The sequence below is a fragment of the Leiobunum rupestre genome, chromosome 1 (assembly GCF_980474605.1).
Source record: "Leiobunum rupestre chromosome 1, qqLeiRupe1.1.hap1, whole genome shotgun sequence".
Classification (NCBI taxonomy): Eukaryota; Metazoa; Arthropoda; class Arachnida; order Opiliones; family Sclerosomatidae; genus Leiobunum; species Leiobunum rupestre.
In genome coordinates, this window is record NC_143384.1 from 78,922,646 (window position 1) to 78,949,331 (window position 26,686).

Sequence of the window (26,686 nt, forward strand, 5' to 3'; positions counted from 1 at the left end):
ATTTTTTAATCTTGATTACCCTGATTTAATCACGATTACCCTGATTTATTCATTTTACTATGATTAAGACGTACCCAAAATGGTGACCTGCCCCTCGCTTTTAGTGACAGAATTTAAAAAAAAGTTATTTTAAGGGAGAAAAGTGCCACAGCAAAAAACCTGAAATCGCCACCAAATGGCGTTACTTTAAAAAAAAAAATGGCACGGATTAATCGAACTACCCCTTGTCATACTTATCACACTTTTAGTTACTTATGTCTCTACTTGAATCTCCCTCCAAACAGCTTACAAATTCATCGATAGTCTTCGACTAAACTATTCCCAAAGATACGTGGATAACACGTTGGGGGTAAGCGCATCAAGTCCCATTGAACCGATTCCCGCATTACCAACGCAGACGGTACCGAGTAACGGGCCTTTGGTCAAAACTGTCAGGTAGTGTTAAAAGCGCCCCCTATGTTTTTTATTACCGTCGTTGGGGACGCGCATCATTTAAACTCCTCGATGCGAAGGCCTAGTATTATCCCCGGCGGCTATTACGTCGAAATATAAAGGTAACGTTATAGGGCGAATTTAATCGGATTTTTTTCTTCTTAAACCGCTAGAGGTCGCTTGTATCTGGTTTTGGGGAACGCCCTTCGTTTAAAAGAAGAGTCTTATTCTAATTTAAAAGCCATCAGATCATGAGATTGGAGAGGGCGCTTAATAACGACGCAGAAATTGGATACGGAGAGTTTACAGGACTCCCAGACAATAGTGCTACAAAAAATATAGATTCCAAATTTCAAAATATATAGGGTTCAAATTTCAAAATATATAGGGTTCAAATTTCAAAATATATAGGGTTCAAATTTCAAAATATATAGGGTTCAAATTTCAAAATATATAGGGTTGAAATTTCAAAATATATAGGGCCCAAATTTCAAAATATATAGGGCCCAAATTTCAAAATATATAGGGTCCAAATTTCAAAATATATAGGGTTCAAATTTCAAAATATATAGGGCCCAAATTTCAAAATATATAGGGTTCAAATTTCAAAATATATAGGGTTCAAATTTCAAAATATATAGGGCCCAAATTTCAAAATATATAGGGTTCAAATTTCTAAATATATAGGGTCCAAATTTCAAAATATATAGGGTTCAAATTTCAAAATATATAGGGTTCAAATTTCAAAATATATAGGGTTCAAATTTCTAAATTATAGGACCCAAATTTCAAAATATATAGGGTTCAAATTTCTAAATTATAGGACCCAAATTTCAAAATGGTGGGATAATTAAAGGACCAAAATTTCAATATCACAGGACAATAATAGGACTAAATTGACAATTAGAAGGAGTTTTATCGAGGGGTCCGACATTTGCCAATTTAATTTTCGATTTACACCGATACTTATGTTAAAGTTTTAATTTTACAATCAGATGTGTAGTTGAAGTGTCTGGTGGAAAGTGATATGGGTAGATTTTAAGTATAAATATTTTAGGGCTAATCGATTAGGGTGATATAAGAATTCGATGTCAGTAAGTGATAATTTTATACATAGAAATGATAAAAAATTAACTGTAAAAAACATTATGGCAGTATATTGTTTTGGTGTACAATGGGCACATATTCCAGTTTCATATGCGTTGAAGCATCGTTTTCCGTTTCATATCGTTCAAAATATCGATTTAAAATAAATTAGAGTTGATGTATCGATTTCGGTTTCATATCGTTTGAAATACAGCTTCCAGATTAATACGAGTGAAAGTATCGATTTCATTTTATACCATTTGAAATATCGATTCCGGATTAATATGAATTGGAGAGTAACGATTCCCGAATAATATGAGTTGGAGAGTATCTATTCCCGAATAATATGAGTTGGAGAGTATCGATTCCCGAATATTATGAGTTGGAGAGTATCGATTCCCGAATAATATGAGTTGGAGAGTATCGATTCCCGAATATTATGAGTTGGAGAGTATCGATTCCCGAATATTATGAGTTGGAGAGTATCGCTTCCGGAATAATATGAGTTTGGAGAGTATCGATTCCCGAATAATATGAGTTGGAGAGTATCGATTCCCGAATATTATGAGTTGGAGAGTATCGATTCCCGAATAATATGAGTTGGAGAGTATCGATTCCCGAATATTATGAGTTGGAGAGTATCGATTCCCGAATATTATGAGTTGGAGAGTATCGATTCCCGAATAATATGAGTTGGAGAGTATCGATTCCCGAATATTATGAGTTGGAGAGTATCGATTCCCGAATAATATGAGTTGGAGAGTATCGATTCCCGAATATTATGAGTTGGAGAGTATCGATTCCCGAATAATATGAGTTGGAGAGTATCGATTCCCGAATATTATGAGTTGGAGAGTATCGCTTCCGGAATAATATGAGTTTGGAGAGTATCGATTTTGGAATAATATGAGTTGGAGAGTATCGATTTTGGAATAATATGAGTTGGAGAGTATCGATTTTGGAATAATATGAGTTGGAGAGTATCGATTTTGGAATAATTTGAGTTGGAGAGTATCGATTTTGGAATAATATGAGTTGGAGAGTATCGATTCCCGAATATTATGAGTTGGAGAGTATCGATTCCCGAATAATATGAGTTGGAGAGTATCGATTCCCGAATATTATGAGTTGGAGAGTATCGATTCCCGAATAATATGAGTTGGAGAGTATCGATTCCCGAATATTATGAGTTGGAGAGTATCGATTCCCGAATAATATGAGTTGGAGAGTATCGATTCCCGAATATTATGAGTTGGAGAGTATCGCTTCCGGAATAATATGAGTTTGGAGAGTATCGATTTTGGAATAATATGAGTTGGAGAGTATCGATTTTGGAATAATATGAGTTGGAGAGTATCGATTTTGGAATAATATGAGTTGGAGAGTATCGATTTTGGAATAATTTGAGTTGGAGAGTATCGATTTTGGAATAATATGAGTTGGAGAGTATGGATTCCCGAATAATATGAGTTGGAGAGTATCGATTTTGGAATAATTTTAGTTGGAGAGTATCGATTTGGAATAATATGAGTTGGAGAGTATGGATTCCCGAATAATATGAGTTGGAGAGTATCGATTTTGGAATAATTTTAGTTGGAGAGTATCGATTTGGAATAATATGAGTTGGAGAGTATGGATTCCCGAATAATATGAGTTGGAGAGTATCGATTTTGGAATAATTTGAGTTGGAGAGTATCGATTTTGGGAATAATATGAGTTGGAGAGTATCAATTTTGGAATAATATGAGTTGGAGAGTATCAATTTTGGAATAATATGAGTTGGAGAGTATCGATTCCGATATCTATTCCGGATTAATCGTTATATTAATAAAATCTGAAAAAACAGACAGCAACCAAGCGAACTAGTAAATGACCCTATTATAACAAAAATGATATAAATTAAGGGAAAAAAGGAAGTTATGTTTAAATTCCCATAACATAGCTTTGGCCAAAAAAGCACCAAAAACTGCAAGTTGCTTTTAAAAAATGACCATTCTTTCGAAAATGAAACGTTTCGCCAGTAGTGTACTCCGTGCAGCGGCACGTAGGCTGGCTGTTTCCCCCCACTGACAATTGCGGGAACTAGTAGACACGGTATTGTTGGTGGGCCGCTGGTGCGAAATAAAAGACCGATCTCGACGGGGCACCGTTTTGGAATATTTTTCGCACCTCGAAAGCCCCGCCACGATCGTAAAAAAGACGCATTCTTCTTCGCCGGCCCCGCTACGGGGACGTCGGAACCCCGCTGCGACGAATCCCACATTTCAGGGACCCCTCCACCCATTACGAGCAGGTTGCCCCCCCCCCCCCCCCCCACGCCGAGTCTCCGCTGCCGTTACGACTACAGAAACGCTAGCGGAGATAGAATCTACGTGTGCTCAAAATTACTTATTTTTATCTAATCTAACCTTGATTACAACAACTATTGACCATGGTGTTAGTTACGTCTGACACGTGTATTTATTTCGTTCGTCGCGAGTACTACTTTACAGCTTTTTTCTGTTACACGAGTTATTATTGTAGGCAGGGTTCTTACCAAATTTCCGGAATTAAATTCCCTGACATTTCCAGGTTTTCCCTGACCAAATTGCCATATTTTACCTGACCATTTTTGTATAATAAATGAATGGTTTGAGGTAAAAATCTTGGAAAATATTTTATTTCAAAAAGTTATTTGCTTGATTTGTTTGGGGTCATTTTAGAATTCCCTGACATTTTGGAACCATTTTCAAATTTCTTGACTTTTCCCTGACCTTTTAGAACCATTTTCATATTCCCTGACTTTTCCCTGACCTTTTGGAACCATTTTCAAATTCCCTGACTTTTCCCTGACCTTTTGGAGCCATTTTCTAATTCCTTGACTTTTCCCTGACTATTTAGAACCATTTTCAAATTCCCTGACTTTTCCCTGACCTTTTGGAGCCATTTTCTAATTCCCTGACTTTTCCCTGACCTTTTAGAACCATTTTCATATTCCCTGACTTTTCCCTGATCTTTTGGAACCGTTTTCAAATTCCCTGACTTTTCCCTGATGACCTTTTGGAAACATTTTCAAATTCCCTGACTTTTCCTAGTTTTCCAGGTAGTGTACGAACCCTGTGAAGGTCTTAAAGCCAATGCTTTTAACATTATTTATTTTTATATAATCTAATTTTGATCCCAAAGACTAAAAATGACAATTGATGTTAGTTACGTCTAACGCTTATATTTATTTCATTCGTCGCATCGCGAGACCTACGTTATAGTAGTTTTCTCTTACACGAGTTAATTGTAGGACTCAAGCCAATGTGTTTAAAATTATTAAATTTATCTAATCTAAGCTTGATCACCAGGACGAGTAAAAATGACCAGTAACCATGTTATTATTTAGTTACGTCTAACACGTTCAATTCTTTCGTTCGTCGCGAGTCCTACTTTATAGACGTTGTCCGTTATAATTTCGGAAATTTGCAACCCGAATCGTACGACTCAAGTTCAAACAAACGCTACTAGCCCAAATCTTGAAAGAGTGAAATAGACTTACAATTGTTTGAGGTTGTCGAGGCCACGAAAAGCTTCTTCCGGAATGCCGGTGATATCATTGACCTGAAGTTCTCTGCAAAGATACAAATTATTCTTTTTAATAAATGATAAACGCAACTTACGCAAGTAACCCTCATGAAATTTACACAATTCCCAATCTTTAAAAATACCATTTCCAATTGATGTTTCAAATTTGTTTATTTTTTCTCGAAAATGTATGGCAATTGGCAACCCTGTTGCATTGACGTTAAAAACAGCGTTATTTAAATGTTGATAAAATTAGCCAAACTTTCAAGGAAATAAATGATAATCAAAGAATGTGTCATAGATTTAGAATAAAATTGAATTCACATGAATTTGACAAATTCCTAAAATTCCCAGATCTTTCCCTGACGTGTGGCAACCCTGCCCTGAGTTTAGGCCTATTTTCAAATTCCTTGACTTTTTCCTGACATTTCCCTGACTTGAATACTATTTTTATTTTAATTTCTGACTTTTCCTTGACTTTTATACTAATTTTTAGAAACCTGACTTTTCCCTCATATTTAGAAATTTTAGACCCTGCATTAGCAATGTAACTAACTGATTACTTATCTCCAAAATATACTTCCGATAACACTCTGTTGATAACAGGTGTTGCGCTAACAAGGAATCCAAAGGGTCAACCTAAATTCAACGATAATAAAAAGCTTGAAAAACTCCGTCTAACTCGCTGAAGGTTTTGCCCTACATTGCTCAAAGTGAAATCGAACTATTTACGGTCAATTTGGTAGCAGCCCGGACCTCAGCGTAGTACAGGGGCGTCGTAAAATGGGGGCAACCATGTGGGGGATATTGGGGAACGCGGGAAAGAAGAATGGTTTCTTCGTACAATATATTTTCGCAGTAAAATTTGAAAGGACCCGACCAAGAATGAAATCGTCGTTTTCAAAGGGAATAAAAACAGGATGATATTGGCCGGTGGCGGACATTGGCCGGTCCCACAATAAGTGGACCAAGAAGAAAAATATCCCTGTTAAAAGAGAAATTATTTAAGGATCGGAAATAGAAGGAAATTTATAACAATATGAAAAAGAGACGAAATTTAGCCTTTAGTGCGTGGGGTTTTCGGCTATTGAAAATAGGGCTTTGGTGGGGACTCAAGAGGTGTGAAAAGGACCACGTGTGTCAACGAAAACGGGCTGGCGTACGGAATTCGCCTGCTCATTCGTCGTGTTCAAATTTAGCACTTAAAATCATTTACAGATGTTTCGGGATTTATAAATAAAATTCAATATTATTATTTTAGGGTATTCAATTTTAGATATTATGACATTAGTATTTCAAAAAATATATATTATGACTTTGGGATTTCAAGATTTAGATATTATGACTTTGGGATTTCAAGATTTAGATATTATGACTTTAGGACTAAGATTTAGATATTATGACTTTATTACGAATTTTTAATTTAACAAATTTTATTACGTTGTTACGATTTTGAAATTTCAAATTTATAAAAAAAAACCATTGGTTTGCTTTACATCGTAGTACATGTTTATAAACTTCAATGGATTATCGATAATTATTTTCAATAAACTGAAATAGACGGGAAAACATCATGGATCAAAATAAATCAGTTCAAAGGTAATAATAGCCTTATTTCGGTTAACGTTTAGGTCTAATTTGAAATTGAGCCAAAATTAAGGTTTAAAAGAGCTTTAAGCTGTCGAACTTTCAAAGATCGAATTTTAACGGAAAAACATTGAAAATAAATATTTATTTTGGCCATAGGTGGCACTAGCGTCGGGTCTACGTCACATTTCCCCCCATTTTCAAACAAAACCTTCCTTTGGGAAAAGCACTGGTTAGCTTGTTTATTTTTTTAACCGTCTATTAATAAGTTAGCACTTAGAAATTTTTAATATATAATGAGGATTAGTTTAAAGAAAAACAAAACCACGACCATTATTTCGTAAGTAAAGTCAAATTTATTTTCAATAAAACCGACTAGTTCCGGCACACCTCTGTGCCATTATCAAGGTCTTCCACATTGATGCCGAAAATAGTCGGTTTTATTGTAAATAAGTTTGACTTTACTTACGCAATAATGGTCGTGGTTTTGTTTTTCTTTAAACTAATTCTAATTATATATACGCGTAAGGTTATTTACACCCAGTACTCGGTGCTTCAAAAAAGTTGTATATAGCAGAAGGTAAATGCAAAACCACAGCTAAATGGAATGACCTTTTATCCCCAAATAATTCCGAAATGTGGGATACAGCTGGCTCAAAGAGGCTCAGTATTCAATCTTCGGTTTTGAAAGGCAAAAGGTGCGACGTCGGCGACAAAGAACGTCTCGCTCGAAGGTGTTTGAACTTCGCCACTTCGGGGTGGTTTCGCCGAAGATTTCCAGATGGGTCGCTTGATGCCAGCGCCCCCTCTCGTTCATTTGACGCGGCTCCTGGGCCCTTTGACCTCCCTCCGAGGGATTTCGAGGTCCCATCATATCTTTCAGACACTGAAACTCGTAAACAGATCGCTTTACCGGCTGCAAATCCGTCACGCGGCCCGATATGCCTTATCAATCCGTAAAAAAACCAAACGTCTACACGTTACGGAGTTGCGAGGAGCGGGTTGTACTCGGCGTTCGGAAAATCTCTTCGCGACAGCCTAATCTAGAACCGATAACGTAGAAAGGAAACGTTTTTCTAAACCTTCAATAAAGCTATTAGGTTACGTTAGCCGCCGCGATAAGAAAAATAATTCGTTTCACACCAAGAATTTATAGATAACCGTTAGCAACGTTCGCACTAGGCGACGGTCAATTTTGCAAATTTGAAAATAATTCGCTCACTAGATGGCGTTAGATATTATCGCGAATTAGCCAATAAATAATTTATTCAGGGTTGCCACAATATTTTCAGGTTCAAATTGACCCTTATTAGAGATTTCCCACGTCCATTTTAAGACCAAAATTAAATTCAAATAACAGTTAATTCATTATTCTTTAATAACTCGCGCGTATTAGTCAGTAAAATTAAGTTAATTAATTTAAGGTTGACACAATATATGAAAATCAAATACCTGACTTTTCCCATGACAATTTTAAGAGCCAAATTAGTCAATTTTTTAATTTAATATTTTACTTCCATTAAAAGTTAATTAATACGTTTAAATTTATACTTGATAATAAAAGTCATATATGAACTAAACAACGTTTCATTGCAACGTCGAATTTATCACAGAACTACGTGTAAAATTACCTTTAAAAAAGATATATTTAATTTTAGAGATTTTTATTTAAAATCCTCTGACGTTTTAGGCCTATTTTCAAAATTCCCTAATTTCCCTGACCTGTGGCAACCGTATTATTGTACCAGGTTTTTCGATGGTGGTTGAAGGCGGTTAAAACCACTAATAAAAAAATGCTGAAATTACCCGATTTCAAAATTAAGTTTTTGCGTGTGACAGTACCTTTACATCGTGAGGTATAGCAGACTTATTTACTCGCTTTTATACCCTCACATGGCGGCATATTTTCAAGTGCAAAATTAATTTTAAGATCCCCAATTGCTTATATCTAGCCCTCATTACTTCGTGAGACGACGTAGTAAACGACAAAAAGTTAAGGTTAACTTTTATTTCAATTAAATAGTATTTAAAATTTCAATATTTCTAATTCATTTCTCAGTATTTTTTTTAATAAAAAATAGTGGATTGAACCATGTATTTTATTCGGTGGTTAAATATGGTTTAAGCCAGGGTGAATTAAACCAGTCTGGCTGGTTCTTGCCAGCCCTGCCTTGTTATTTGGTGGCCAAAATCGGTCACAGTACGAACGAGAACTTAGAGGCAAAAAGCCAGTCAATCGAATCGTTGGCGGTGTGAGACGGGGTGGTTAGGCTGCTTTACTAAAAACATTCTTGTTGACACATTCCAAAATACGATATCGATCTAGCAGAAGCCTCACGCGGACCGAAAAGAACAGCGTTTATTTTTCTTTATTCTTTTTAACATTTCGCACGTGCGCTAATTTTACAACGCCGTCTTTATTTGGCCGTAAGCGCCATCTCTGGGACAATTGTTCGCGAAAGGCGCGATGTATTTGAAACGCCATTACTCTCGGGGCGCGGGGGAACACGTGCGACGGACCAGGATTTGTGTTTTCAGGTGGCGCCCACATCCAACTCGCTTTCTTGCCCGCTTCCAAACAAGTTGCGAAGAAATGGAAAATGTAGTTTGGCGTTCAGGTCGCCCTTTATAGTCGTCGAACGGGAACATTGGGGTTAAAAGCTTAATCATATGGTAACTTTCATTCTTAATTTTAATTTATTATTAACTTCATTTTTAATTTTGGTTTAGTATTAACTTCATTCTTAATTTTAATTTATTATTAACTTCATTCTTAATTTAAATTTATTATTAACTTCATTCTTAATTTTAATTTATTATTAACTTCATTCTTAATTTTAATTTATTAATTTCATCCTTAATTTTAATTTCATTCTCATTCTTAATTTCGTTCTCAATTTTAATTTCATTCTCATTCTTAATTTTAATTTATTATTAATTTCGTTCTCAATTTTAATTTCATTCTCATTCTTAATTTTAATTTATTATTAATTTCATCCTTAATTTTAATTTCATCCTTAATTTTAATTTCATCCTTAATTTTAATTTCATTCTTAATTTCGTTCTCAATTTTAATTTCTTTCTCAATGTTAATTTAATATTAATGCCATTGTAAATTTTAATTTAATTCGTAATGGGTGTACAAAATATAACTCAAGCGCCATCTATGAGGACGCCAAACTAACCAGAAAAAACGAATTGACTCCCCCCCGTTAGCATCCTGCTCTACAAGCATCGAAACATTTGGGCAAATATTTAGAGTGAAAAAGGAAAAGGTTTGTGAAAAGGTGTTAACACGTCTTAGGCGTTTTATGCCTTTCAGTTTGCTTATTTGGCGCTTCTTTTGACTTCGAGGCGTGAAATTTGGCGAAAATCCAATAATACCGGCAATGTCACGAACCGCCGATTCGCACGTGCGAATTACACTTTTCGCCTTTTAAAGAAATATAAAAGTTCAGGGCTAAAAAAAATTTCTTTTCAAAGTTTACTTTCGGCCTGCCCTTTTTCGAGGGAAAGAACTTGTTTCAAGAAACTAATTATAATAAATGCGACATCTGTTACAAAAAGAACGAATTACGCACGATTTGCACGATTTTGCTTAAAAATTTCGATTTTGTTAATTCAAAAACAATGAAATTGCGTTTCTAATTGTAGATAGTTTATGAAACAATACATACTTATTAGAGAAATCTTGCTAATCTAGTGTGATTTCGAGATTTTCAAGTGGAATACTGGTTTTTAGAACTGTTTTCGCTCAGATTTCGGGATTTTCAAGTGGATTTCTGGTATTTAGGCTGATCAATTTTGCCACAAAATTTTCAGATTCATATTCCCTGACTATTCCCTGTTTTCCCTGACTATTCCCTGTTTTCCCTGACCATTTTAAGAGATTTTCCCTGACTTTTTAACTCCAAAATTTTCATTTTATATTTTACTTTTATTAGAAGTTAATAAATTTAAATGGACTTATATTTCAGTAAAAAGGTTATGACAATGTTAAATAAATTAGCCAAGGAAATAAATCAAAGAATTTGTCATAGATCTAGAGTAAAGTTACCTTCAAAAAGAGTCAAGTTAAAACTGAATTCCTTGACTTTTCCCTGATGTTTAACAAATTTCCCTGACTTTTTAGGTGCATTTTTAAATTCCATTAATGACGCGTGGCAACCCTGCTGATTTCGAGATTTTAGTAACTGTTTTCGCCAGATTTCAGGATTTTCAAAGTAAATTTCTAGTTTATACGCTGATTTCGACATATTGGAACTGTTTTCGCACAGATTTCGGAATTTTCAAGTGGATTACTAAAATCATTTTTCTCTAGAGTGTACGGGATTTGTACGAATGCCGGATCCCTCGAATTTAGGTCGCTCAGTCGCTGTAGCCAAAATATCTCTCTGTGAAAGTGGCGGTGAAACTTCGATATCTTTAAAATAAACATCCTGCATGGCGGATTTACGACGAAACTTTACACAATCCAATCGCTCAATTTGGAAAGTATACCCAATAGGCCGATGCGAAAAAGCATCAAAAGCGCCCTCTAAGTCGTCGGGGGGGAGAGGGGTGCAATTGGGGGGGGGGGGAGGTCTGGATCTCGTCAAGAGAAACTCGCGGGGAAGGCGAGCGCCCAGTTTCTGCTCAACGTCAGAGAGAGAGAGCGGCGATGGGCACGCTTGACTCGTTTGCGAGCCCTCTTTTTTTGGCTCGAATGAGCTCGAATTTGGTTGTTTATCAAATTACTTTTTCAAGATAATTTAAATTACCTAATGTATTTACAATTAATTTTATTCCGTAGAGCTAATGATATCGAATTTAAGGTATTAATGAAATTTCATTATGCGTTCGTGCAGAATTTACAGGTTTTCCCTGACCAAATTGCCAAATTTTCCCTAACCATTTTTGTAGAATAAATGAATGATTTGAGATAAATATCTTGAAAAATATTTTCTTTAAAAACTTTAATTGCCCGATTTTTTTGGGACCATTTTCAAATTCCCTGACTTTTCCAGGTTTTCCAGGTCGTGTACGAGCCCTGTCATAGTACGTTAATTATTGGCAAATATACTATACTTTGAAACATGAAAGTTCAAAAGTAATTTCAAGCAACATTTTTTTTAAAACAAGCTTAAAGAAATTTCCAATATCTTATTTAAATAAAAAAAAATAAATAAAATTCAAATTCGACTTAAATAAAATTTTAAAAATTCGATTTCAATTAAAAAACAATTTAATAACACAAATGTGATTTCATAAAATAAATTTAAGCATTTAAATTTTTAAATTAATAAAAAAATGCAATATCCCTGATTTAATTGAGCGGTGAGCTGAGCGGTTCTGTAATCGAAAATGCCCACCCACACCCCGGGGGGGGGGGAGGGGAGAGGAAGCTGAATTAAGTTCACCTCCACGATCTCGGTCGCCCTCCAAATTCTCGTCTGGTCCGGGTGCTCGGAATGCCGAACGAAAGTCGAAATGGCGCGTCTAAAGTCTGCACTAAAAGGTCCTGGGTGTACACTAAAAGGTTCTGGGGCTACACTAAATGGTCCTGGGTCTACACCGAAAGGTCATGGGACTACACTTTGGCACACTAAGTGTACACTGGGGATGCACAAAGGGTGAACCTTGGGCCGTCTGCGGGGGGTGGCGAGAGGCTGGTGTTGACGACGGCGGCGTCTGGAGCGGCGCCGGAAACGCAGGCCGACGCGTCGCCAGCTACACAAACTGTAAACCGCGAAAAACGGATCCGACCCCGACGCAAACAACAGGCACACGACGAAAGACACGCGCCCGTGCTGCACCCACGCTTTTAGCCAAAAGGGATGTTCAGCGCTTCCAAACCGATTCTCAGATAGCATTCGCGTTAATTGAACCGAGGAAATAGATCTGATTATCTGCGCTCAGATATGATCAGGTACTGGCTAAAATGCTAACCAGTTAGTTTAAGCCCGGAACCAGTGTTTCTAAGTAGCCACCATTTTCAGGGTTGGAAAAAAACCGGCTTTATTTTAAATTAAAAAATTCGGTTAAATCCACTAATTTAAAAATGCTCAAATTGCTTTTATCTAGCTAGCCCTCATTACTTCGAAAATGCTCAAATTGACTGATTTGACCGTTTACATGGTGAGGTATAGCAGGCTCATTTACCCGCTTTTATACCCTAACATGGCGGCGTATTTTCACGCGCAAAATGAATTTTAAGATCCTCCAATTGCTTATATCTAGATCTCATTACTTACGACAAAAAGTGAAGGTTAAGTTTCAGCTCTGCATTTTTTATTTGAAATAAATAGAAATATTGAAATTTTAAATACTAATTCATTTCTCACTATTTTTTTAATAAAAAAAAGTTGATTTAATCATGGATTTTTTTAGGTTTAATCCGGTCTGGCTGGTTCTTGGAGAAAAGTCCAGGCTCGTGGCCAATTTCAAAATTGTAGGATAATTATAGGATAAAAATTTCCAAATTATAGGATCAAAATTTCAAAATTATAGGATAATTATAGGATAAAAATTTCAAAATTATAGGATAATTATAGGATCAAAATTTCAAAATTATAGGATAATTATAGGATAAAAATTTCCAAATTATAGGATCAAAATTTCAAAATTATAGGATAATTATAGGATCAAAATTTCAAAATTATAGGATAATTATAGGATCAAAATTTCCAAATTATAAGGTAATTACAGGATCAAAATTTCAAAATTATAGGATAATTATAGGATCAACATTTCCAAATTATAAGGTAATTACAGGATCAAAATTTCAAAATTATAGGATAAAAGTCTTAAAATTTTATCGGTTTAATTTTATCCGAATATGCAAAAATATAGGAAGTATAGGATAAAAATGGAATTATAGGATTTTATAGGACCATTTGAGAATTATAGGAAAATATAGGAGCCCTGAATGAAATTATTATTTAAGTGAATTTAATTAATAAAATAAATGTCAGTTCCACATTCAAATAGGATTTATTTACTCGTTACAGATAACGTTAGCATCACCTGTTATAAAAAGATCTAGGAAAATACAAATAAAAATGTTTTTATTGAATATTAAAACGCGCGTTTAAGTTGAAAGGATGTCGGCGCTGCTAATTGCCGATAATGGCAGGCGATAATCCGCGCCTGACCCCGATTGCGGCGCCCCGTCAGAGGTCAATTCTGTTTGTTCGTAGTTTTATGATTTGGAAGATCCGAGCGCGTATTAGCGGATACTAGCGACTGATAACCGTTGACACTCCAACGTTGTCAAGTGTGTCGTTTGACAAGTGTTATTTCCTTTCGCGATAACGGATGTCACTTGGCGAGAAAACACCGCGTTATTTATGGTACGAGTTCGTAAAGGCGCTAATAGCCACGAATCCTTTAAGGCTTCTAATTATCGGAGTTCGAGGACGTGCTGACATAAATCAAACTGCCTTGGATGGATACCACCACCTTATTTTGCTCAATTGTCGAAAAAAATAGATTTATCTCATTCAAATCGGATTTTCATTGGCTAAATTGCTTCATCGTTCATTTATTTTTCGTTTTAAAATAATTTAAAAATACTTAAATCAGATTTTAATGAATTTATTCATTATAATGAATTTTGGATTTTATTGATTTTAATGAATTATTGATTTTTGATTTTATTAATTTTATTGGTTTTTGATTTTATTAATTTTAATGAATTTTGGATATTACTGAATTTTGGATATTAAAGAATTTTGGATATTAATGAATTTTGGATATTAATGAATTTTGGATATTAATGAATTTTGGATATTAATGAATTTTGGATATTAATGAATTTTGGATATTAATGAATTTTGGATATTAATGAATTTTGGATATTAATGAATTTTGGATATTAATGAATTTTGGATATTAATGAATTTTGGATATTAATGAATTTTGGATATTAATGAATTTTGGATATTAATGAATTTTGGATATTAATGAATTTTGGATATTAATGAATTTTGAATATTAATGAATTTTGAATATTAATGAATTTTGGATATTAATGAATTTTGGATATTAATGAATTTTGGATATTAATGAATTTTGGATATTAATGAATTTTGGATATTAATGAATTTTGGATATTAATGAATTTTGGATATTAATGAATTTTGGATATTAATGAATTTTGAATATTAATGAAATTTGGATATTAATGTTTTTTAGTCATTTTATGCTTCTTTTGTCAATTTAATAATAATTTACGTACAGCGGTAATTTAAACTGAAAAATTAGAGTAAAATTATCTTCAAGTGTCAAATGAAAATTGAATTCCATGACTTATCCCAGACGTTTTACAAATTCTTAAAATTCCCTGACATTTCGCTGTTTTCTCTGACGTGTGGCAACCCTGTTAAATGTACTAATTAAGTGTCATTTAAATTTACATTAATTAATTAAAATTATCAATAAATTTTACAAAAATGTTTAAAAATCAATAAAAGTATAAAATAAAAAAATCAATAAAAGTATAAAATAAAAAAATCAATAAAAGTATAAAATAAAAAAATCAATAAAAATTAAAATTCTATAAAAATAAATCAATTTTAATTAAATAAATCGATGTTATAAGGCTTAGCACTACAATCTACGACTGTATTTTCCAAAATTGAAATATTAAATTGCATTATTCTTACAGTAAGATATTCTCTTTACAAAAAATAATTTATTTCGCACAACCAATAACCACTTTTCCACCCTGCAGTTACGTTCTGCGTATTTACGAATTGAGGGAACTCCCTTAAAACACCCGGCGTAGGCCGTCTCCGCAGACCAGCAAATCCTGCTTTTTAAAACAATTTGCATACATTTCAATAAATACGTTATTACGTTAGATTTCACGCCTCTAACGAAGTAGCGTCCTTGTTCGGGTTGAGAACTCGAGAGTTTGGAAAAAGAAATCCGAATAAACAGCGTATCAAACACCATTAAAATACGCATTCATTTAATTAAAATACGGTAATTAAGAAGACTTAACTTTAAAGGTAGACAGACACTCCTAACTCGTTACGAAACAACGACCTTGAAAGATTTCGCTTTTAGCGGCCACAAATTTCCACCAAGGTGTGTGTTACAGTGTTGCCAGAAGTACGATAATTATCTTACACGTTGATAATTTCTAGGCAATTTTTGAACCGTACGATAATTTCCAGGCAATTTTAAACCATACGATAATTTCCAGGCAATTTGTGAACCATAAGATAATTTCCAGGCAATTTGTGAACCATACGATAATTTCCAGGCTTTTTGTGAACCATACGATAATTTCCAGGCAATTTGTGAACCATAAGATAATTTCCAGGCAATTTGTGAACCATACGATAATTTCCAGGCAATTTGTGAACCATACGATAATTTCCAAGCATTTTGTGAACCATAAGATAATTTCCAGGCAATTTGTGAACCATACGATAATTTCCAGGCAATTTGTGAACCATACGATAATTTCCAGGCAATTTGTGAACCATACGATAATTTCCAGGCAATTTGTGAACCATACGATAATTTCCAGGCAATTTGTGAACCATACGATAATTTCCAGGCAATTTGTGAACCATACGATAATTTCCAGGCAATTTGTGAACCATACGATAATTTCCAGGCAATTGTTAAACCATACGATAATTTCCAGGCAATTTTTGAACCGTACGAGAATTTAATCGGCGTACTATATATAGTACCTTAATTTCGCTAATACGGCTTGAGCGTACGATGCTGTACGATAATATTCGAATTTCATCGATAACAAGATAAAATGGTAACTATTAATATTAGTTTTTCTTTCAATGTAGATATTTTTTCGATTTTCCCCACTTTTTATTTCTCATAAATCATTAGATTATTACAACATGAAGGGCTTGCCACCACCCTCCTACGCATTTTAACCCGCCCACCTGTTTAAAGGCATTATAAGTCGCTTGATGACTTGGTCTAAGGCGGTGCCAAGGGTATTAGCCCAGCTGATTATTATTATTATTATTATTATTGTTGTTGTTTTTCAGAATCTTACAACGCTGGTGTGTTAATTTGAATCTTATGATTGTTGGATTTGAGTTAAATTTGGTTTCGCATAGAAATAAAAATTGCAAATTTGTGATTTTTTTTAATAATAATAATAATAATAATAATAATAATCAGCTAGGCTATAATACCCAAGGCACCACCTTAGGCCTAAGTCATCAAGCGACTTTTGAAGCCTTTAATTCAGATGGCCGGGTTACTGATTCATAATTTTTCTATTATATAATTATTTTAACGAAATTAAATGACGTTAGAAACGGTTAGATTAAGGAAACCAATAAGATACCTAACTCTTCAACAATTAGGTCTAGAAGGGTCAATGATATGTTAATCGACAGAAAATATCAGATCCTCAAAAGCCCAGTATTCATTTTGGCGCTAGGGGGCGCACAACCCCACAAGTTGGTAATTTGCCCATTTTGGACGATTTTCGACTTATCTTCATATTTTTATTAAATTAAGACTGACTTCGTTGAAAATTATACTTTTAGTTAGTACTAATCATTTCGGTTGCGTAAGAAATTTAATTTTAAGTAAGATTTCCGACCAATTTGCTAGACCAATTGATACAGGCTCCATCTAACTACAAAAGAATTAATTCGCGTTTCGCTACTTTATTTAAAAAACCAGGTAATTCGAAAAATTCATCTTTGGTTTATTAAGTTAATGTACAATATGATTTGTTCAAATTTAATTTTAATATTTAACAGGGTTGCCACAAAATTTTCAGATTCAAATTCCCTGTTTTCCCTGCCAATTTTAAGTTATTTTCCCTGACTTTTAAGGCCAAAATTAGACAGTTTTTAACTTTTACTTTTATTAGAAGTTAATAAATTTAAATAAACTTGTATTTAAGTACAAACGTTATTTCAACTATAAAAAGCCTTTTAATTATCTAAATTTTAATAACATAATTTGCCACAGATCTAGATAAAACTGAATTCCCTGACTTTTTACAACTTTCCCTGACCTTTTAGGCCCATTTTTAAATTCCCTGACTTTTCCCTGACTTGTACTTAAATGTCCGTGACTGATTTCGAGATTTTCGAACTGTTTTTCGCCCAAATTTTAATATATTAGAAATCTAGAGAAACCAACGGAAACTCTTTTGATATTTCTGGAAATCTAGAAATATCGGAAATATTGAAGAAATAACGGTAATATTGAAGAAATAACCGAAAAATTTAAGAAATAACGGAAATATTGAAGAAATAACGGAAATATTGAAGAAATAACGGAAATATGAAGAAATATCGGAAGGAATCTGGTGTACAGTTTTTTTCTAAGTGGCTGCCCCCTCGGTCAGCAGCTTACGGGGATTGGCAGCCAAGGTAAAAATATAATGATATTCTATGACGCGCTCGTCGTATCGAGTTGCGTCCCGATTATTTGTGAAGGTTGATGGTGTTATTTTTGGAGGGTCTTTTGTTTCGTCTGTGGCCAAAAGGGGGCGCTTCGTGAGCATTTTGTTTAGACGACCCACATTCTCGTACGAGGTAAAATTACCTTTAATGATGGATTTACCTCGAAGAAATTCCGGGGGGGGGGATAGAGCGATATCTCCGATAACAGTTTTCGAAGTGGCGTTGTGGAAATCTCTCAAATATAAACCCGTTCGAAATCGAAATTGGAAATGGTAGCATTCGCTGTATATAATAAACTTACTCATTTCAATCAATAATTGTTTTTTATGTATATGATTATATTAATTACCATTTATTTAAATTAAGTTAATTTAGTTTATAATTGGGTGTTCATTTAGTTTATAATTGGGTGTTAATTTAGTTTATAATTGGGTGTTAAGTTAGTTTATAATTGGGTTTTAATTTAGTTTATAATTGGTTTTTAATTTAGTTTATAATTGGTTTTTAATTTAGTTTATAATCAGGTGTTAATTTTGTTTATAATTGGGTGTTAAGTTAGTTTATAATTGGGTTTTAATTTAGTTTATAATTGGGTGTTAAGTTAGTTTATAATTGGGTTTTAATTTAGTTTATAATTGGGTGTTAAGTTAGTTTATAATTGGGTTTTAATTTAGTTTATAATTGGTTTTAAATTTAGTTTATAATTGGGTTTTAATTTGGTTTATAATTGGGTTTTAATTTTGTTTATAATTGGGTGTTAAGTTAGTTTGTAATTGGTTTTAATTTAGTTTATAATTGGGTTTGAATTTAGTTTATAATTGGGTTTAAATTTAGTTAATAATTGCGTTTGAATATAGTTTATAATATAGATTTAGTAAAAAAATCGATTTAACTAAATAAATCAATTTAGTTAAAAAAAACGATAAAAAAATCAATTTAGTTAAAAACGATAAAAATAAAAATATTGATTTAAAAAAAGCAATATAAATAAAATTATCGATTTAAATAAAAATATCGAACCGATCGAAATAACAATATTGATTTAAATAAAAAATATTTGTTTTTTTATTAAAATCTTATAAAAATGGAAATTTTGTTTAAATTAGGTCGTGTTTAGAGTTCTAACAATTGAAATTTGTTTCGGGAAATAGAAAATTCAAACAATTGTCAGTGAATTTACGTTATTTGAAGAGGAATTTAAAAATGTGATTTTACGTTTTATTGCACGGTTTAAATTCCCGCAATAAAAATAATCCAATATCTTCCGAAATGCGATTATCCTTTGCGGAGCAGCTGAGGCAATATACGCCTCCGGAGGGAGTCGACGACAATCGTAATTTATCGCTCCTTTCACGGGTTTCACGTATTTACAAGAAATTAGCCTTTTCAACAAACTGGGCGTTTCTGCGTTCAGACAAACAAGGCCTGAGCCATCTTCGTGGAGGTTTCGAACTTTCGAGAAATGGGATCTGTATCAGAAGTATCTGACGAGAAACGTTTGCATCTAGACCTTTAAAATGGAGCATGAGACATGGATTTCATTGGGCGATAATTTCCCGCCAAACCGCGGATGAGTACGCCTCACGTACTACTTTTCCTAACCATGTAAAATATTAAAATTCCACTGCGTAGAAATATGTACTAAATAATAAATTCGTGATGTAATAGTTCGATAAATTCTATATATGATGAATTTCCAAAAATGACACCACAATAGGGTTCGTACAAAATTTACGGAAATAAATTCCCTGACATTTCCCGGGTTTTCCCTGACCAAATTTCCAAATTTTCCCTGACCATTTTTGTAAAAATAAATGAATGGTTTGAGGTATAAATATGAAAAATATTTTCTCTCAAAAATTTATTTTCCTGATTTTTTTGGAACCATTTTCAAATTCCGTGACTTCATCCTGACCTTTTGGGACCCTTTTAAAATTCCGTTTTTTCCAAGACGTTTTGGAAACATTTTCAAATTCCCTGACTTTTCCAGGTCGTGTACGAACCCTGCACAACTTTCCTCCGCATTGATTTAAATCGTGATTGAAATCAAGATTTAAATCAAGTGACTGTTTTTTTAAAAATCGTTGAATTAAATCACACAATGTATTTCAATGGGGGAATCAAAATTTTATCAAAATAGGTTCTAATAAATTTAAAATGCAAACTAAAATATTTAATAGTAATTAAATTTAATTAAGATTTCATTTAATTCAAGAATAGCTAAAAAAGTAAAATATCCACTTTATAATACAATGTAAGAGCCGTAAATTGTATAAAAATCAATAAATTAAAAAAAATAAAAAAATCCGATTTAAATAATAAAAATCGATTGATTTAATTTTTATTAAGAAAATCAAAAAAGTGCCAACCCTAGTTTATACTTCTCTCGTAAGAGATAATATAATGCACTTATGGCAATACGTGTGTGTAAAGTAACTTATTTGTAATAATTAATAATATATGTGGTAAACTCGTTAGGAACGTAATGGATTTTTAATTAGCCTGAGCTCGTCTCATAGAAAATGAATTTAAAAGTCATTACGCGCCTTTGCACAACTACCAAAAAAATGTTTTACTACCTTACAAAAACCACCGTTTATTTTATAATCGTTAACCACGGTGCCAAAATTGCCAGGGTTACTTTCTGATTTAGGTCTGTAAAATAGTAATTTTATAGGAATTCAACGAATTTAAAGGAAATTACAGGAATAATATTTATTTTAAAAAACTATAAAAACATCACAGACTTTGTGACTAGATATATGACTATGTAAGTATATATTAAGGTAATATTTTTATTTTAAAACATCAGCAAGCCGTAAAAGCCAATGATATTAGTGTTTTAGTAAAAGGCTGTGTGTTTTGAACGCCTTCTATAGAACTTTAGAACTATATTGAAAGCAAAGCTCAAAGTACGAAAAATACGAAAATTGTCAAAATATACGAGGTTATAGGAAATCGGAAAATAGGAAAATATAAAATATATATAATATTCACTCGAATAAAAACCTATGGAATTTTGGTCTTAAATATAGACTGTTTAAAAGAGGAAAATTTTCTTGTGTGTGGCATTTTGCACAAAATTCAATGATATCCGTGCAAATTACAAATTTCAAAAATATTTTTTTCTGTAAAGTGTACGAGATATTTAAATGGATGAATTTTGTAGTAAATATAACTGCGTTTAATAGAATCAATCATAGAAGAAATAAAATAAAATAAATTATCGAAAATAATCTTAGACAATCGTAGAAAATGAAAAATAATCAGACGAAATTCATAAATATCTGGAAACCTTCAATGCATATCTTAAAAATCCAAGGATTAATTTAGAAAGCATAAAATCAAATTTTGGAATGAAATTTTTAAAAAAATCGGATAATTATTTGATAATCAGTAAAAAATCCTGAAAATCATACCTACACAATAATTTGAAATCTAATAAATACATGACTATATTTCGTAATAATGAAACCACTGGAATCCAAAGAAATCTGGGAAACATTAGATGATCAGTAAAAACTCCAGCAAATCATACCTACACAATAATTTTATCTTAAAAATCCAAGATTATATTTCGTAATAATGAAATCGCTGGAATCAAAAAAATCTGAGAAATATTAGATACTCAGTAAAAAATCCTACAAATCATACCTACACAATAATTTGAAATCTTAAACGAAAATCTTAAAAATACAAGATTATATTTCGTAATAATTAAATCACTTGGAATCGAAGCAAACACGTCAATTAAAAGTTAAATTTCCGATTTAATCCCTTTTAAAGAAATCGCAAATTACGATTTTAAATTGGCATACGGATTTCGAGCAAAATGAATTCCGGGAATATACCAGAAAGCAAATTGTTGCGGGAGATTCATTAGATGTGTGACTGATGTCATTATCACACGACGTCTTTGATGGGCCGAGAAAACCAGTTGGCCCCGCGGTTCAAAAGGTAAACAAAACAGCCCGACTAAAAGGGCTAAGCCATCAACGAGATCTCTGTGGATATTACCATTAAGACGCACCCCAGGTCCAACGTGTGTACCATAATTGGCCACATATAGGTTAATTTCCAAATAAGGGAAATTTTGTGGAAAATAAATTTATTACTAGTTTGAACGTCGGAGCCCCAGGGCAGATTATTTTGATTCGAGATTACACGAAATTTAACGTACGCGTAGAAGGATTGGGTGTAACTGAGCTGATTTTGACAAATTAATGCTAAAAATTACTATTTATGCGCAGTTTGTTTTACATATAAACTTAAAATTAGTTGCTACATTATTTTTAAATATCATTTTAATTTATAATACAAATAATATAATAATTGAAATTGTATTAATTTTCAATGACCGTTTTATAGTAAATTTTTTTACTTTATATTTAATTTTATCAAAACGTAATTGTCTTAAGGTTCATTTTTAATTAAAAAAATAGTTATTGCAACGTTAAAATTACAACGTTTAAAAATGACCGAAACCTGTTAGGAATTTTATGTTAATGACACAAATTTATAACCTTAACAAGATAAATTTAAATTTCCTGAGGATTTTTACGAATTCTTAAAATTTCCATTTTTAAAAATTGTGTACTAATTCTACACACGCGATATTTTCAGACTGAAATTACCTGACGTTTTATTTTTATCAGAAGTTAATGAATTTCCTTTAGCTTATATTTTAGAATAAAGGTAATTGTTTTAACTAAAATAAAGTTTATATTTCAACGTTAAAATTACATAATGTATCAATTTTAATAAGAAAGTTAAATTTCCGACTATTTTCAATTTTCAACAATTCCCTGACCTTCTAGGACTATTTTCAAATTCCCTGACAGTTCCCTAAACAAATTTATAAAATGAAATAACGATGACGTTAATTGTTAAGTGGTTTTAATCGTTTATAAAAGACTAAATGAAATAACTTAAATTGAATCAATATTTTTTACTTCAAACTAATTTCAGACACAATTGAAAATTAATATCATTTGATTTTAAGAATCTCTAACCTTTTTTAATCATGATTAACGAACGTTTTCCAATTTAAATTTATTTTAATTCTAAAATCGTATAAAATCAGCGGTGAAATAATACAGAAAAACTGTATTATTGAAAACTGCTTTATAAATACTGTTTTCTCAACCATTTTGTATTATTAAGGAATCAACTAAAGTAACAGCAGTTGAGAATGCCTAAAAATGTCCAATATGGAAATTTACAGTGTAATATCACCTAATATACTTTATAAACTTTGATTTCATGATTTCGTTTTGCTACTTTAACTAGGGTTGTGTCACTCATTAACATAACGGCCTTTCCATTTTCATTTTCAGTAAAGAAGCATTGAAACACCCAACAAAAACCAGAATACTTAATAGCGAAATAAATGAACAGCGTTTCATTAGCCCATATGTTAAAATTTATCGTTACTTCTGACTCAATGGTTTAAGAGACCCTAACCTTACTTTAACACTATAATGAACGTGATGTACATTGTTATTAATAAGAAATTAAGAGGTATTATACGAATACGTATTTAAGAATTAATTGTCGTTGCTTCCGTGACATTTGTCACGAGTTTTGTCAAACCAGCCATAAATAAACGTGTCTTTCGACGAACGCGAACGTGAGAAAATCAATAACATCAACTGTTAACATCAATTTTACGCGTCACCCACATTCCAATATATTTACTAATAAAACCCGAAAAAAGGTAGGCCTCGGAATGACGTTTAAGTTGTTATTCGTAAGAGTAGCCAGAGAGGTTAGAAGTAATCGCTAAGCCTGTGCTCGAAAGTCGGCGAACACTTACATGTTTTCAGCCCAAACAGGAAGATCTCGGGGTACTTCGATAAGTCCTCTTTTGCTGCAGTCCACGAAAACACCCAAACACGAACAACTAGACGGACACTTATTATTCAACGCGACGCAAGTTCGAATCAGAGTCGATAGAGTAGTTATTATAACGAGGTAACTCCAAAGCTCGATGGCCATACGGCGTCGAACGGCGACGACCCCGACGGGCTGCGGCCGAGCAGCCTCCGACGCCATTTTACAGTTCCCAGAAGCCGAGGCCCGCGATATAACGCGTCTTCTTTCGTTTTAACTTTCGTAACGTTCAAACGAATTTAGTAGTCGTCTTCGTTAGGGAGACTACCTTGGAACTTTCTTCTTCGCATTGTTACGCCGACTATTGTTTACTAAGAGGTTCGGAAACCAATACGCCCCTAATTCGAGAAACATTGCATTTCGCGGATCACTGAAAAGCGCAATATTATACACGTACTTGGCGCTCTGGTGCTTCGCCACCGAAACTTGGGAAACATTTCTCGGATTCCCTCCCCATACACCGTGTAGCCCTGGACGACCCTCCCCTTTTTTTGCGCGCCTCCCTCCCGAAAAGGGAGAGCAACCACACCCCCCCCCTTTTCGCCCTTTCGAGAGTTAACCCTCCCCCCCCCCCCCCACCCATGCTCAGCTTCGATTATATGCCTACACGCGCGGTACAGATACAAAAGACGGGCGCTTGATATCAGTGTACGCGCGAAGCCGAGTGAGTTTGAGGCTTATTTCTACCCCCCCTTACTTTTACAATTACGAACTTCGAGACGTCCCATTGGTGGTTCGGTGTCACGTGGGAGTCTCGCGAAACGAAGAGAGAGAGAGCGCGCGCGAAGGAAAGGCCAATCGAGGTTTTATTGATTAAAAAATTTAGCTCTGCGGAAATTGGCCCGTACGTTACGCACCCTATCTTTAGAGAGCTCTTTTCTGTTTTGTTTTGACTGCGGTGTATTTTCGTGTTCCACTCGATTCCCTCGTTTAATTGATGTTTCTGAACTCGACAGCGACCTCCGACGGACGTTTTTTTTATACTTTACGACGAAGCGTCGACTGCTTACAACTACTTACATTATATTAAATTGTTATTGCATTAAAATTTTAAATAATTTTGAATTTGTACTATTAATTCGAGCAAATATTTCACTATTTTGAAGCGTTTGAATAATTTTTATATAAATTACTTTATTGTTAATGATTACTTTTTGTTAATCAATTTTGAAGGTAGATCAAAATTATTAATTTAAGTAAATTTCGAGAAAATTCCACTTCAATATTTGGTTTTGGCGCCATCTATCGCAGTTTTTAGAAAGCACATTCTATTTACATTTTGTAAAAACGGGAGCAAATAAAATTACAAATCAACAAAAGCGTATAATACTGCTCTTAGGAGAGGACATTCAAGTGAAACATGTACCTTAGCAGGTTCGAAAAACCTTTAAATTTTTTAGGCATAAAGCTTCAAAATTTACTACTATTAAAACTAATTATTTTTGAAAAATCAGTTAGTTAGTAATAGACTTTATTCACTTCTGATACTCTTTCCTGATAGCAAATTAGTGTATTCACTACATAATATATTAAAAATATTGTATTAAATTAATTAAATAATATTTTAAATAAAATTTCTTCATTTCAGAAACATGAATTAGCAATAATTAAGTCCTAAAACCGTAGAGTGAAATGAAATTAAATAAAAGATGAATCAAATTGTTCTTTTTACAGATCGTCAATTTAGAAATAATTTAATAAATGGTAAAACCGTGCTTTATTTACCGTGCTTAAGGGTAATTTGGTTTTTGGAGATGAAATGCTCATTAGTCTGGAGGATAAAGCGTACTTTTTGATTATAACTTTCAACGCGTTCTTTACAGAAGACCCCAACAAATTTTGGCAATTAACCAAGCAACAAATCCCAATAGGCTGAGTAATATTTCCGAGAGCCAGGACCTGCAAGTCTCTGTTAATAAAGTGCTTGTTGAAATAATGATTTTTTTTCACCTGGAAATACAACGTCGTGTCTTTGCTAAGCGTTAATACGTCAAAAAACGCTACCTGGTTTTTGGAATACCGTACAAGTGAAAAGTGTACATTATTTCAACAAGCACTACATAAACCGTAATTTGCGGGTCCTTTCTCTCGGATATATTACTTCTTGGCAATTTCCTTGAAGATGTTTTATTGATGCGCCTATATCGCAAACCTTTTTGGACAGCTTGAAAACTACTAGATATGTTATATTCCATTTAATTTAACCTGGTTTTTAACGTAACTATCACCAATCAGCCCTAGCGTCTGCTATGCCCAGTGGTAGAAATGTGAATTCTTTGATGCACCATGAATATGGAAGTTCACACTCCCTTTAAAGCATGGAAATACGAAAATTAATAAAATTGATTAATAATAGGCGAAACTATAAAGCCCAGCAGGGGAAGCTGAAAAGATGGTGGTCACGTGACTTTGTGGAGAACTGTAGCACCATCTATCCTCGGAAATACGAACTATTATTCATTTTATTTTGCTAATGGTGGTTTAAATTTTGATCGATTCATCTAAATTATATAATTATTATTATTATTATTATTTAAAACATCTTTTAATAGAAAGGTGAAAGGTATTTAGCTTTCTGCAGTATCTGGAAGGAATATTTTTTTATTTTCCGTCGCACCTATGAACACGAGTTACCAAATCGAAGTTGGCTGTGATATGGTAGTCCCCAGATTTTGTTTTCCCATTTTAACAAGTTGGTTAAGATCAAATTTACTTTATAGTTTCGCCTATTGGAGGCACGCTGTATC

At 33.3% G+C, this 26,686-nt stretch overlaps 1 protein-coding gene across 1 annotated transcript in view; it reads right to left on the reverse strand.

The window, feature by feature from the left end:
- LOC149966739 (uncharacterized) overlaps positions 1–24,347 on the reverse strand; it is a 71,936-nt gene extending 47,589 nt beyond the window's left edge. Inside the window, exons 1-2 of the mRNA XM_090154118.1 lie at positions 23,863–24,347; positions 5,042–5,113 (exon numbers count right to left, since the gene is read on the reverse strand). Coding sequence (XP_090010244.1) covers positions 5,042–5,113; positions 23,863–24,101 — 311 coding nt within the window. The 5' untranslated portion in view covers positions 24,102–24,347. The remainder of the gene's footprint in view (positions 1–5,041; positions 5,114–23,862) is intronic.
- Between the last annotated feature and the right edge of the window lie 2,339 nt (positions 24,348–26,686).